This window comes from Solenopsis invicta, chromosome 1 (assembly GCF_016802725.1).
Source record: "Solenopsis invicta isolate M01_SB chromosome 1, UNIL_Sinv_3.0, whole genome shotgun sequence".
In the NCBI taxonomy this organism is placed as follows: Eukaryota; Metazoa; Arthropoda; class Insecta; order Hymenoptera; family Formicidae; genus Solenopsis; species Solenopsis invicta.
Genome location: NC_052664.1, coordinates 31,335,753 through 31,350,489, shown reverse-complemented (window position 1 = coordinate 31,350,489; position 14,737 = coordinate 31,335,753). Strand labels below are relative to the sequence as shown.

The 14,737-nt window shown below is 35.8% G+C and overlaps 1 protein-coding gene across 15 annotated transcripts in view; it reads right to left on the bottom strand.

The window, feature by feature from the left end:
* The window catches only part of LOC105201550 (ras GTPase-activating protein raskol), a 312,586-nt gene that overhangs the window by 120,809 nt on the left and 177,040 nt on the right, over window positions 1-14,737 (bottom strand). For 10 of the 15 annotated variants that reach the window (XM_039457163.1, XM_039457574.1, XM_026134478.2 and 7 more), the window contains one exon: window positions 10,985-11,059. The exons of 2 other annotated variants lie outside the window; for them this stretch is intronic. In XM_039457163.1, the coding sequence (XP_039313097.1) occupies window positions 10,985-11,059 (75 nt within the window). Of the gene's footprint in view, window positions 1-1,492; window positions 1,955-10,984; window positions 11,060-14,737 lie in introns of those variants that run through there. 3 more of the 15 variants (XM_026134480.2, XM_026134482.2, XM_039457545.1) reach the window with 2 other exon arrangements.

Below are 14,737 nucleotides of genomic sequence, written 5' to 3'. Positions count from 1 at the left end.
GCAGTATTTAAATGCGTGCTTGATGAAGCTTTAGATTCTTGTCTACGTCTTACACAACATATGCATATGAGCAATATTATATAATTTTTTATCGCGATGTTTTAATCGTGCAACGATCGTTGCACGAACTGCGACTTCCTCCTTTGTTATCCGATAACAATAAAGATAACTTTGTTATTGTTCGTAGTTATATTTTACTATTTAAATTTTGTATAGCGCACTTTTTTATTTACGATGGCAAGTATTTTCGAAATCCTTTTCCGATAACACAATTTAGTTTCGAAATAATATCGAGACATTTATGATTTCTTCTCGTCACCAGAATAATTGAGAGTTATAAGAGAGTTATAGAAAAAATATATAATACGTACTACAAAAATATAGTACGTATTCTATATTTGTCATTGATTTAATAAATAAATATATAAATAATGCAATGTAAAAAAAATCTTCAAACTGCACCAGCATAAAAGAAAAACTGAGATATCATGAAGTATTACAAAAATGTATAAAGAATAAGGAATAAGATATAATATCAAATCGATGCGCAGTAAAATATATCGTCAGAAAACCAGCATTGATGTAATCAACGGTGTATGAGAGAGGAAGAGAAAAAAAGATAAATAAATTATGAATGAATTCTAAAAAATACAATGAAAATGCATTTGTTTCGAATATGAGTCACAAGATAACATTTAGTTAATATGCAGTATTGAAAAGTTACTTTGTAAAAGTAACTAGTTACAGTTTTTCTCTCTAAAAAAAAATCGTTACTTTTTAGTTACTTTTTTGTTAATTTTTTGTAAAGTTCATTTGCTATTTTAAATACAAAAATCTTACGCATTTTTATCATTACTAAATTATTTTACTTATTTATTATATTAAATATTCAGATATGCGTTACATTATTTTGTATATAATGAATCGGTAACTTTATAAGAATTTAAAACCAAAATATATTTAATAAATTAACTGAATTAATAATTTGAAATAGATTAATATTCAAACTTTGTGAATATGTCATCAGAATTATGGAAATAATATTTTTCAGCTAAAAAGTTCGCCAAATTCAAACTTCGTGATAAAATCATAAATTAATGGTTCAGAGTTGGTTTTAAAAAAGTAAAAGCTCAACTTTAATGTTAACATGATAGATATTCTCGAAAATTATTTATCGCTTCATTCCGCTGAGAGCAAACCACGTTGACGAATAAAAATTTGAAATATATAACGTATCTACTAAATACTAAATTAGTTACCAGTTATACAAAAAATTTATATTAAATTACAGTTATAGATAGAAAAAAAGAAAAAAAAGTTACACTTACTGATAAAAGATAAACTCTTTAACTCTAACCTCGTTACAAGTGACGAATTACTTTCCAACCCTGTTAACGCGTTACATTCTTTTATCTAATCCTTATTCCGTATACACTGTCGTCTCGACCTCGGACTGCACCTAACTTCATTCATGCGAAAACGCAATACCTACAAATACAAGTACTGATCGACGAGGAAGGTTAGAATGCACCTGTTCGCTCGTCTACTCCAAATGACGGCGCGTCCCGTGGCGCGGAGTATCGGCGCTAATCACGCGTTTTAATCGCACACAAAAGCGGTTGCATTCAAATCCCTCAGGCATACCCTGCATATCCGTGACAGTCCGATCGCAAGTCGGGACGTTTCAAAGGAGAGTATCGATGCAGCGTCGACGTCGCGCGGGACACCCGACGTATCGCCGATCGTCGCACGCGTCGATCGCTCCAGTCACTCGCGCCGCGACGCTCGACGTCCGCGTGACACCGATCACGCGCGCACTGTGTTACGCCAAGTTTTATTTCGGCCGCGACGGCGCGTGGGCGGTGGGTCAAACGACAATGAAAATACGTTCGGACGCGCACTCGGCCGTCGCGTACCGCCACGCAGGAACATCGGAGCTGAACTGCCGCCGCCACCGCCGCCGCTCTCGGCAGGTTCAGCACGGTACGCGAGCGTGACAGTGTGCGCGCGCGCGCGCGCGGGCTTCCACTCGCAGCAACGTTCACGGCGCTGCCGTCGCGCGCGTTTAAAGCTATTACGTTTCTTCGCCAGAACGGATCAGCTGATTCCCAACGCCCTGAGCAGCCGGCGTCAGAATAAAACGCTTTTTGTCTCGTAGACCTTTAAGAGCTTTAAGAGATTCCTGAAGCAATTTACTGACACTTCTTTCAGGATTGTGCCGCACTTAGGCTACATCTACATCGATTGTTTACGTTATGTTTATACGAATCTCATTCATGTGGATAATGTAAGCAATGTAAATTATTATAAATTAGGTAACGCAATATAGAATAAAGTAATTAAATTGTAAGATTGTTAATAATATATTTGACTTTAATACTGATAAAATAAAAATATATATTAAATATAAAATATATAAAAGTTACTAAATTTTAATTAATATTGAATATTTATAAATAGTGCTGAAATATTTACTAAATGTAAATATATATTTATTTAATACAAGAATCATTAATTTAATATAAGTAACATTTTTTATGTATTAAATATTTATTTACAGTAAGTAGTGCAGTGCTATTCAAATTAATATTTATTAAAATTTAGGAATTTTTTCTCTCAGTGTAATAAATGCATAATATTAAAAAAAAGAATTTATTAGATACATCTTTGAATTGAAAACCAATTCAAAAATATTTTTTAATAAAAAAATGTCGGTAATTTGCTTCAAAATTGAAAATTTTTTTTATAAGAAACGAAAATGTTAATGGTAAGAGGGCTGTTCTACAATAGCGCAATCGTAGTCTTAAAGTAAATTGTATGATGCAGTAGTGTGTCCATTTCTATATCAATATTAATTAACTTTAATCGTAGTTTAACTTCTTTTTTATCTTTTTTTAGTTCTACGAATAAGAGAAACCGAGATTAAAGTTAATTTACGTTGATAGAAATAGACAAATTTTGTGTCTTACAATATTTTACAACCACTTACAACTGCATTATTGTAAAATGGCCTGTAAATACGTTAGCGCGATGATCTCATTTTTTTTCGTGTAAAGTAGTACATGTCGTATATTTAATGTTTTTCAAAGCCATTACTGTTAGCCTTGACATTTCCATTGTCATGTAGAAACAACTTCTTAGAACTTATTTAACTGAAAGAGATAACGAGTTAGACAAGTTCCCAATTATCTAAGCATCATAAAATTCTTGATGCGCGAAAAGGATTTGTGAAATTTCTAAGAATCTTTTTCTTTATGAAAATATATAAAGAAGAAATATATATTTAATAAGTCATGAAATTATATTTACTGAGAACTTGCTGCAATTCGTGTACGATTATTGCACAAGTAAGAGGTGTCGTACAATTCAAGAGTAACGTAATTATTATGAAATAATGAAATATTATCAATTAAATTATTAGCACATATCAACATACAAGCGGGAATGCATAAGTATCACGTATGTAAATATTATAATTCTATGAAGGAAAGAATTGAAACGGTATAATTTAAACTGACATTTAAAAAGACTCACGATTCCTTCAAGCACATGAATCGAACACGTGCCAAGTCATCTGGACAAAAATATGAAATACTGAGACAAGAGAGAAAAAGGGATAAGCAACACGAGACACAGTTTGAGGAAAAGGACAAACTTTGAAAAGCGACAGAAAAAGCAAGTGACGCAGTCTCGTTGACACGTGCGTGAACTCCTCAGTTGGGGTTCTGAAACCCCATACAATGTTCATAGAAATATATATAAGTACACGCGGGGCAAGTGCAGTGGTGCAATTTTTCCGCCGAGATATTCATCAGACAATAAGGTATGAGAAGAATAAGATTAGTGAAGCGAATGTTACTTAACTTTATACGTTATCTAATCTAACAAGACGATATTAGAAAGAAATTACGAAATAGATAAGCGTGTGTGATATATTTAGCAATGTATCTACGAAAATAATACAACTTTTTTGCTATCTATAGATGTATTATTAAGTTATATAAATTCAATAAATGAATAAAAATATATAATTTATATGAATAATTTATATAAATTTGTTACATAAATATCTTTTATTGCATTACATATAAGCCGTACTTGTTTCTTTAGAACTCATCTTCCCTATTGCAGCTTCGTGTGCGATCTCGCGCAGCGAGAAACCTACATCAGCAATAAACAGTGTGTATAGGTCAGATCGGTGTAATTTCACTGACGCCATGAGAAGGTGGCATCGTGCGAAAGTGCAAGCCAACCGATGCGATGAAGCACCGAACCGGTTTGTACCGAAACGAATTTCAAGATGCACTAACAACGGCGAAAGCCGGACCAATGTCGTTAGACCAAGGACGAAAACGCAACACGCTCGTTTGTAGAATTGCCATTTGTAGCTATTGATAACGAAGTAGCAAAAATTAAATAAAAAAAGAAACGGGAAGAAAATCAGTTAATTATGTCTGCGAAAAAGTTGTATCGTGTGACGTATCGACTTTAATATTTTCGTAATAATAAACATATATTTGAAGAGAGTTTTATGGAGTGTAATTAATTTTCGCGTGTAAATTAATTTTCATAAAATAAAAATAATATGTGCATCGATCCTCGCTATATGAACGCATTGTCGCTTTCAATGTATTGGTACCCGATCGGCATTTATAAACAAGCACTCCATTGTATAAGCTGTGACACATCAATTAAAATGCATCGGGGACAGCGCGCAATTTGCATCGTAGGAGAAAATCTGATTTATTTGAGCTGACACAATTTCTCCTCGCTTTTTCGCGTCGGCCAGTTTTGACCGTGCTAAGTTGACCTTTGACTGAGCCACTTTAGCCAATCTCCAGAATAGTGATAGTTCGCGATAATTTCTCCGCTCACGATACAGTACAATTTTGCATGTATGTGTGCGACAGCTGCATGCGAGATATAATTATGATTACCCGATCGTCGCTTTCTGTTTAACCGCGAGCGCACCTGTACGTCGATAGTTCCCTGCAGTTGAACGGGAATGTTCAGTTTTTATAAAAGTATTAAATATTTTTCTTTATGTTATATAACGTGAAAATAATAAAATTTATTTCCTTTAAAATTTAATTTTATTAAAATTCTGTTCTTCAATAATGTTAAAATTGGAGAGAGTTTATTTTATTCAATCATTACCGAAAGAAATAATTATTATTATATTGTTAACACATATCCGACTTTAATATTAATAAAATTTAAAAAAAATACCTAATGTTAGAAATTAGAAAATCAAATATAACTTTAACTATCTCTGATAAAATTTGAATATTCGATGATCCTTCGATTATTGTCTACAAAGGTGATACGTAAAACGTAGTTTACATTATAATGTAGATTATTTATATTTTATGCGTAAAGCAACTGATATAAGCCTCTAAGCATTTCATAAAATTTCTATATTTAATTTTTGTTTTTTGCAGCAAATGTTTTATTAAGTCTATTCTTAGTGACCCCTTTTCCTATTCACCTTATTATTTTTCTTTTTTCTTAACAATTTTTATTTAGAATTTTTAAATCATTAGTCACATAAAACAAAGTTTCAAAACTTTAGAAATTTTCTATATATTTTTTGAAGACAACGCGAGTTGGGGAAGACGATTAAGCTCACGAGCGAATGTCGTTTATCATTGAACCCGCATGGATCGGCGTACCGTGCACTTTACCTACCAACCGACTTCTCGTCCCTCCCATATTACTTACGCTGTTTTTTTCGTGCTTCTTTAGCTGCTTCTTATGCTGCTTCTTTTCTTACATCGAGCGCCTCTTCGCGCACGATGTAAAAGCCAACGCGCCAGCAAACCAGTGCCACGGTTACAGAACGAATTATTTTTAGCGTTGCGGATGCTGCGCCGTCGAGAGTGTCGCAAGGACTCCCGTTGTAACGTGAACATATATGAAAAGGCTTGGAAATCAATTCAAGCAAGAATCCTCGCTATCGTCTCCTGTTACGTGAATAATGCCTTTTTCACGACACACGAGACCGTACGCATAAAATTGACATTTTCAAAGTCATGCAGCGTTCATTTTCTTGCGTTCGGTACGATTTTTATCTTTTGTTTTTGCAACGTTCAACATTTTCAAAGATTGCAGCTGTTAAAGCTACAAACAGATGTTTCCAATTATATCCATTTACATATTCTCCACACTGTTGCAACTGAAATAAGCTCAAAGCCTTTCAATAGCTTTCTCTTCACTAACTATTTTAATAAAATGAAAGTATTGCGCAAGTATCGAAAATCGAAATGTTCGACTAGAACGAAAGATACTCCGACAGAAAAATTGAATCAGAGTGATATATTGCTATTAGGAAATTAGTTTCCCGACTGATCCTAGTCCGAATGCACGATATAAAGAATCGTGTGTAGAAGTTATCTATCCGTTCCCACACACAAACTTTTGAGTAATTTGAGAATGGAAGATCATTAGTTGGTCCATAAATGGAGCGGAATTTGCTCTTCGAACCGTTGTGATACGTCTTGATAAATGAGATTGGGAATGAAAGAATTCCCATTTCGCGCAACTTTGCCAATTTTCGAAGATTGCTTTTCCGATTTCTTTATCGTCGTAATGCAGCAAGCGTTAACTGAAGCTAATAGCGGAACCCCAAACACAAAAATACGTTTGCATCGTGAGATTATCACTTGTACTTTCCCACAGAAAATAAACTTCTTACTTTCATCAGAGTCCTGTTCGAAACGTTCACTAGATGACATGCCCGATACAGGACGCAGGAAAAAGAATTTCGGAAGAGTACTCTTTTTTTATGCGGAATTTACTATTTACGTTAAAAAAAACGCTCATGAATGTTATTTCACGTCAAACTGAATAAGATTTCAAGTAAAGAAGTCCATTTAATAAATGACATCGTTCTTTATATTTGTTACAAATTTTGTCTTTTATTTCACGAACGCTTAAATTAGATGTAAACCGTGAGCAAGTATTTAGAAGGTAAGAGACATTTGAATCGAGCACATTTCTATGCATCGAATGTCGTAAATATTCAATATCGCGACAGAAAATAAGACATTATAGAAAAGAAAAGAAAAAATTGTAATTATTCAGGACAACGTTATTTTTCGCTGAACTATAATACTTTCTAGAAATTTTACGATCCATTGTTGTCATAAGACGCCTATTACTTTGACCCGGGTAAGCTTCTTCACTGAGTGGATCTCTCTTTCAACATGACTTTCATAGCCAATCCACCACCGCTGACAAAGTTACCTTCCTTCATTTGATATTGAAATAACAAGAAAGATATCGCTCAAGTAGCATTAAGTTTTTCAACGGTCCAACTTTTTTATGAATAAAAACAACTATATACGAGACAAACCAAGGCCATGTTCGGATATATACCGCCAGTTCTAAAAATTTACGGTTCACGTTGAGTATACTATAGATTTTCGATACAGGCAGCGCATATCCGAACGCAGGTCGAATTAAACCAAGCTAAAAATCTGAGTAAATGTAATTATTCACAAATGAAAACTTGCAATGTTTCGTTGTAATAAAAAAAAAAAAAAATGGTTAACGCTCTTTTCGTTTTGCTGCTAGCCAACATACTGTCGTCTCCGCTATCGTACGATTCTTTATCCGCGACACGGATCTCACGACGGTTCTAACGGAACGCACGCGATACATCGGCGTACACCGTCTACACGGGTATTGTTAATGGAGGTAAAAATCGTGCGAGCGGAGCGAGGCATCGATCAATATTTCCAGGGCGTACTATTGTACGCGCGATTAATAATAGTTATTGGACGCGAGAGCTTTTGGCGCGCGCCGTATTGCCGGGAAGATAAATTCCTCGGAGGATACGCGGACCTTGAAGGGAACGGAATTTCCGCAGCGAGCACATGGGCCACCTCTAATGGCTACCCGATGAAATATGCACGGCAAGCTGCGGAGCGTTAACCATTTCCAAAATCCCTATTCGCGCGCGACGACCTAAATGTACATGCGCGCATTACGTGTACACCAACTTCAAGATGACTCGTACAAACGTGCTGTACGCAAAACGATGCATTATGCTGTCGCATTAGCCTGGCTGCTAGCCATGCCGCATCATAAATACGCGTTAACAATGCCCACTAGGTCTTCGCTTTGTGATAATGACATCGAAGGTGAAGCATTCATGCACGGTCGACGGTAGAATTTTCTAGTTTCGCGTAGTGCACTGTGCCATGTTGTTTGTTCCCGTTCCTCGATCCGTTTACCTTGGATCCAGTTCTCCGCATCACACTAAAAGTGCATTCCGAATGCTCGATGCTTGTAATAAGTTCCAGCTGAGAAAACAAATGGGGCAATCACCAGGATTAAAGTCTTATTCGGAAGACGTGTGTTTTCTCTTTTTAAAGTAGCACTGAACTGCTTCACAATCTGTGTCAGGGCGTCGCAAATTTCATAGATACCCTGAGAGAAAAATTAACAATAAATTTAATTTTTAATAAATATTTATTCTAATGGTGCTAATGAAATATTTATTAAATGTAAATATTTATTTAGCACAAGAACTACTTTAATTTAAGTATCATTTTTTCTTATAGAGTAAATATTTATACGCCATAAGTAAATATTTCATTAGGACTATTCGAATAAATGTTTATTGAAATTTAGGAATTTTTTCTCTCATTGTATCAACTTCAAAATTAATTTCTCCTATTAAATATATATAACAAAAAGTTCAAAATTGGTATTTAAAATATTAAATTTCAAGAACTTGCTAATTAAAATGTATTGCATTGGCGCAGCTGATGATCATGTAATTATACTAACCAACGATTTCTGAAATACGTTACTGTATCATTTATAGCAGCGGACGGAGCGCATAATATCGAGAAACAGCGGCGAAGTTGAAGTTCGGTATTGAAACTTATATCAATGAAAACGTGCCCGCATTTCCTCGGGCCGCTTGCCAAGAACTGATCTTCGTGCAAATAGAAGTCACACACGAAACATAACGCGCCGAGGAAGTTGGCCACGCTACTTGCTTCGTTCAATATTAAACCAGTAAAATTATGCTAGGGAAAAATCATTGAACAACTTCTAACAATGATGCAATATTATTTTTTTCATTACCCATGAGAGAAATGCGTCGCGTTTAAGCGCCAATAATAAAAAAATTATATTGACACACGCATCTTTTTATTACACACTTTTAAGTAAATGCAACTTGCAGTTTTTAAACGAAATAATTCGTTGGCGGAAGTCGACCAACCAAGATTATGAAAAGATTTATAATTTTAAAATATGTCTAACAAAGAATTTGATGCAAACCGTCGAGAATAATGGCGGAGGAAAGACAACAGGAAGTAAAGTCTTCCTTTGCATGCTGATGAAGAGACGAAAGTGACACTGCTCAATGAAAACAACAATGAGAAAGCGGCACAGCTCTCAAAGGAGCCAGAGAGGAAGAGCACCTGCTAGATTTACCTGGTCTTCGACGACATTGTTCTTCCGGTTCCGGTACACGCGATTGAAACTACAATGTTGCGCGTTCTCACTGGATGTCACCGGAAGTAATTTGTATCGTATTGATACGTTAACAGTGAGTTTTACGTCCAATACATTGTTACAATAATTATTTATCGAGATTACATAATCTTTTATTACGTTAAAACCTACTCTTTTGCAACTACATCTATAGAAACTTTTTTTATTAATAAAAATTAATTTTAATAAAAAATTACCATCATTTTCACTTTTTTGACTCATTAATAAATTTTTCCAACATTTTATATTTTAAATCTTAAAATGCTAAAGACTTTAAACACGTTGAGCTTAAATTTTTTAAATCAATTATGCACAGGATCAACAAAAGTTACAAGGCAATTACAGAAAATGAAGGAATAATCTCACGTACAGGAAGAAAATTAGTCTGAAACGGAAGGACATATGACGTACGTGCAAACGCCGAAGGACAAGATGCACCTTCGGCTACCTGAAAGGAAGATAACGAGACAAAGACGAAGAAGCGTATGATACATTCGTTGCATGTCCGAGGTTCACGCGTGTCAGTGCGTACGTAACGCGTGGAACGACCGGAAATACACACGGACGGTCTAAGTTACAAGCAAGCTGTGTCCATGAGTGGTGGTCGCATATGCGGCAATTTGAATAATTAACGGGCACGGGGCGTCCAACACGCAGGTGAAATATCTCCCTGCGAGTCGAATGCGTTTGCCAATCGACGGACCGAGAAATAAGGGTCACTCGGTTATACCGTTGATAAAAACCGAAGTGACTGGTAAATTACTTCGGTAGAATAAAAAATACCTTGGCCTTTTTAACGATCGCGCCGCGGAGCGAGTCGACCTCGGGTCGCGCGACAGCAAATAGAGAAATTAGCGATTTTTTTCACGAACTGCAATTGGCGGCGTAATTCGCACAATGCGCGAATTTCAATGGTTTTGTTACGTAAAGTATTACGTACACGGACAGCGCGTAAAAACGGCTCGAATTTTCAAAACTTGCTGTCGGAGGTCATTCAATTTTCATTTCATTTCATGCTGCTCTAAATTGTATTAAATTAATGCAGCGCGAATGAAATTATCGATTAAGTAGATTAATCACGCGTAAAAAATTAAATAGTTCTTGCCACTGCATTTCCATTAACAAATGAGAAAGCTAATAAATTGATTCCAATAGTCTCTCCATGTTAACTTCCACGGAATCGCTGGATCGTACTTGCGCTCGATTCTTCCATTTTTAATCGACACAAATACCGCAAGATTCTGCCTTCCAAGGCAAGGAACAATCGTAAATACGCATTGAATCGCTCCGGCATATTGAATGCTTCTGATCTTTCCACGATCGTCGACGAAAAGCGGCGGGCGGCGTTATTTCTCGGGGAACAATCACGCTTGTAATTAACATTCCCAGGAAATGGCCTGGTAGCACGCTTGATTGTAAAATTGATATTAGCGACTAATTAACTTCGCAGACTGATTAACTAGATTTTTACCTTCGTAATCGTCAATCTGCTGCACTATTATTTGCGGTGGAAAGCCTCTTGGCAAAGACTGGGACTTTAACTCACCTGTAACAAAAAGAAAAGAAGATATTATCAGAAAGGCTAGCTTTACTGTTAGCTTTAATGCTTAATGATCGTTTACGACATTGTCTCAACAGAATAGAATGCGATCGAAATAATTACGCAATTGTACCTCGTAATTACATTTTCTATTTTGAAATACAAGATTTTCACCTCTGAAATGCGAATTATTTACTCAAGTCCAGACAAAATATCGACACTGATGCATTAAACTCGTTGTTTTCGCACGAATAAAACTTTAAAAACTTCAAAAACTTATATTGTATGATATTGATCAGTCTAGATTGATGTTTATTATCAGTGAAGTTTCGACGTTTCTTTATCGGAGACGATTTATTTGTTAAATCGCCGAGTCAAGGGAAACAAACTTAGCCCTCGATGTCTGCCGAAGCCGAGCCAATCAGAACGCTCACATTAACGCATTACTCCTCGGGAGTGCCACGACTGATTATCTCCAATCGTGCGGCTGGGGGGACTGGCAGGGATGGAACTTCCCTCGAGCTCGTGTACACTCCCCGGGTACCCAACATAAAAATTAATGAAGGCGTTTTCATTGAATCCGATCCGGGTCAAGCACCGCAACGCACGATCGGACGTAGCGGCTGAATCCAATCCGGTCAATTAAACCAATTTCCGCGACCCTTCGCTCCGTCGGATACTATCGGCGATTGTCTCGTGCGTCCTTTCGCAGGGCAGAAGCGCACGCACGTATGTACACGCATACGCGCGCACTCGTTCGGATAGCGAAGTACGATCGCGAACGAACGTGCGCAACGATGCACTCGTGCGAACGTTTACGCCGAACGTATACGTGCGGAATTACATGAACCAATTAAGGCCTCCTCCTCCTCCTCCTCCTCGTGTCTGTTGATCTGTCGGGTCAATCCCGCGCACGTTTGCGACACTTTACGCAGTGGATCGCACTAACGAAGATTGCCCCATGTGACAGAGGTGAAAAAAAGCCGCAATCATACGTCATGCGTTTTCGGGATTCAATTATTTTTGCGGATATGAGAAATTCGGTGTACTGTAAATATGCTCGTTGCTATATTTTCCAGTTGGCAAATATGGCTTTTCGTAATTACTCGCGGTAACGATGTAAATTAATTTAGCTATATGGAGGAACAGGTCCAGAAATATCTCAAATTGTTTTAACGCAGTGATGTTCAAACAAAGCCAGGACTATTACCGTTTATTTTGTATTATTCCATCTCTCTCTCTCTCTCTCTCTCTCTCTCTCTCTCTCTCTCTGTCTCTCCATAATTACATTTATTCTGTGTTTTTCTTTCGCATTTGTCAGTGAGATTAATCGCGGAATATGGAATTTGCTATTTATTAACATCATTAAATTAAGTAAACTAAATATATATTTTGAGTGTTAGATAGTTTCAGTTTAAACATAGTTTTATAAAGCTTGCTAGCAACGACAGTATCTCTCACATGAAATTTAACAATAAATAAGGTCGCCAGTAATTAAATCACCTTTGACTTTTCCTCATTGTACACGTAAGTCGGCAATTCATCTCGCGCGAGGTTACTTTTCATTAGTGCTCTGGTGAGTAATTCGCCAACCGGTCGGTTACTTAACGGTTGTGCAATATCTGTTTGTGGAAAAATCAACATTTAATATTACCCCGATATTTTCACAAAATAAAAACGAACGTTTATTAAAATCGATGAACTGCTGTGAAAGCGTTTGAGCATGTTTTTCGTTGCACGTAAGTTTATGCTGAATCGGAATATTTAAAAAAACTATACTGCAGATTTATCTTGAACTAAATTTTTTGATCTCTGTTGTATAAATTATTTCAAGTATCCGCATTTATACAGTTATTAATAACAAATTTAATGTTTCGAAACATAATCATATATTGAGAGAAAAAAATTACTAAATTTTAATAAATATTTGTTGAAATAGTTGCAATAAAATAATTTATTAAATATAAATAAATATTTATTTAGTACAAGAACCACTAATGTAATTGAACTATCACTTTTTTTATTGAATAAATATTCATGTATCGTAAGTAAATATTTCATTGCAAATATTCAAATAATTTTTTTTTTTCTTAGTGTATGATATGTTAAATGGCTTAGTGTATGATATGTTAAATCACGAAAGTTGATCCTTCAATATTAAATAAGGATAAAACGCGAGCGCTAAGAATATAAAAAATAACTCTAATTGCATCCGAGTCGCGATAAGGATCTGCAAAAGAATAAGGCGTGTCGAGAGGCGTATCGCCGAACATGTCATTATGTTACTTAGAATAGGATAACTATAACCGTTACGGATTGTTAATTCTACGTTTCTGCGCGTCGCGCGTTTCTATGTTATCTAAAATCTTCTAAAATCGGTAACGCTTTTCACGTTGCGCAACGATTTAGAATACGGTGAGAAAAGCGGATGAGGATCTGGAAATTAAAGAGATCAGGTTAGAAAAGATCGCGAGATTGTCCGTTTCTTACGAAATCCATCGCTCCTCTTAATGTTCGTTGCGTCATTCCGTTCACGTTAATACTCAACCAACTATTCCGAGAGCAAAAAGATCATCGTCCGGCTCTTCGTCGCTTTTATACTCTTCGCACAAAATCGCCTTTGTCGTTGGCACAATGAAATTAATCGCCATAGGGCGAAACCGGGTCATAGTGCGTAACGAGATGATCTTTTTTTGCTCCGCCAAATGGAGTATAATATCATTAATTTTATACATCACGGTACATACAATTGAGTTTCGACATAAAGTGGATTTTTACACGAATACTTCGCCCAGTAACAGATATTTTTACTATAATTTAAAAAGTTGCCCATGAATATAATTAAAAATTACCGAGGAAAATATATGTGTAAACACGAATTTGCATTATTTAGAATATAAAAGTACAATATTATTTAATACTATTTAGTATTATAAATTAGTATATAATTTAGAATATTATTTCAAAAATTTTTATATTATTTATATTTAACATCAACCATAATTTAATTAAACCTTTCATTTACATCTGTTAATTTTTATCCGCAAAGTATGTATAACTAATTGTTAATTTAGTGAAATTAATTATAATTAATTGTTATCACATTAATTTGCATTATTTTGATCTCTATCTGTAATCTGTAATTCATGGCGAACATCTCGGATACAACTCCCTTTGTTCGATCGTAATACATTTTATAGTCGGTTAATATATTTTAATTTATTAACTATTCGACGCTCGTGCATTTAGATTATATGATTAACAAGAGGGTTGACGAACGGGAGAAACGACTCGAAAGATATCAAGGATATTTTCCTGCTGTAATTGCACACCGGCTGTCTTTTTCTGGTTGAGAAACCGGGACACATTTTTCCTTCTGCTTCGTGAATTGAATCTGCTCGCGTTTCTTGGTCATTGTTTCGCGATTGTATTTCGAACTGCAGCCTCACCGCCTCTTTTGCGTAATCTGGTGAAAGCTGCATTCATTGCGCACCTCTGCCAATTTCCACGCGCGCGGTCTACTTCCGTCGTCCTAATCTGCGCGAGATCTTGAAGAAATCTCGTGTACTTAGCAAGCTTAAGGATCTGCAAACGGCGAGAAAAATTGTTCCGACGGATAAGTAACGTATTTTGCTGATTACGTTACTGGTATATTGATTGAATAATGTATTACAATCGGACAAA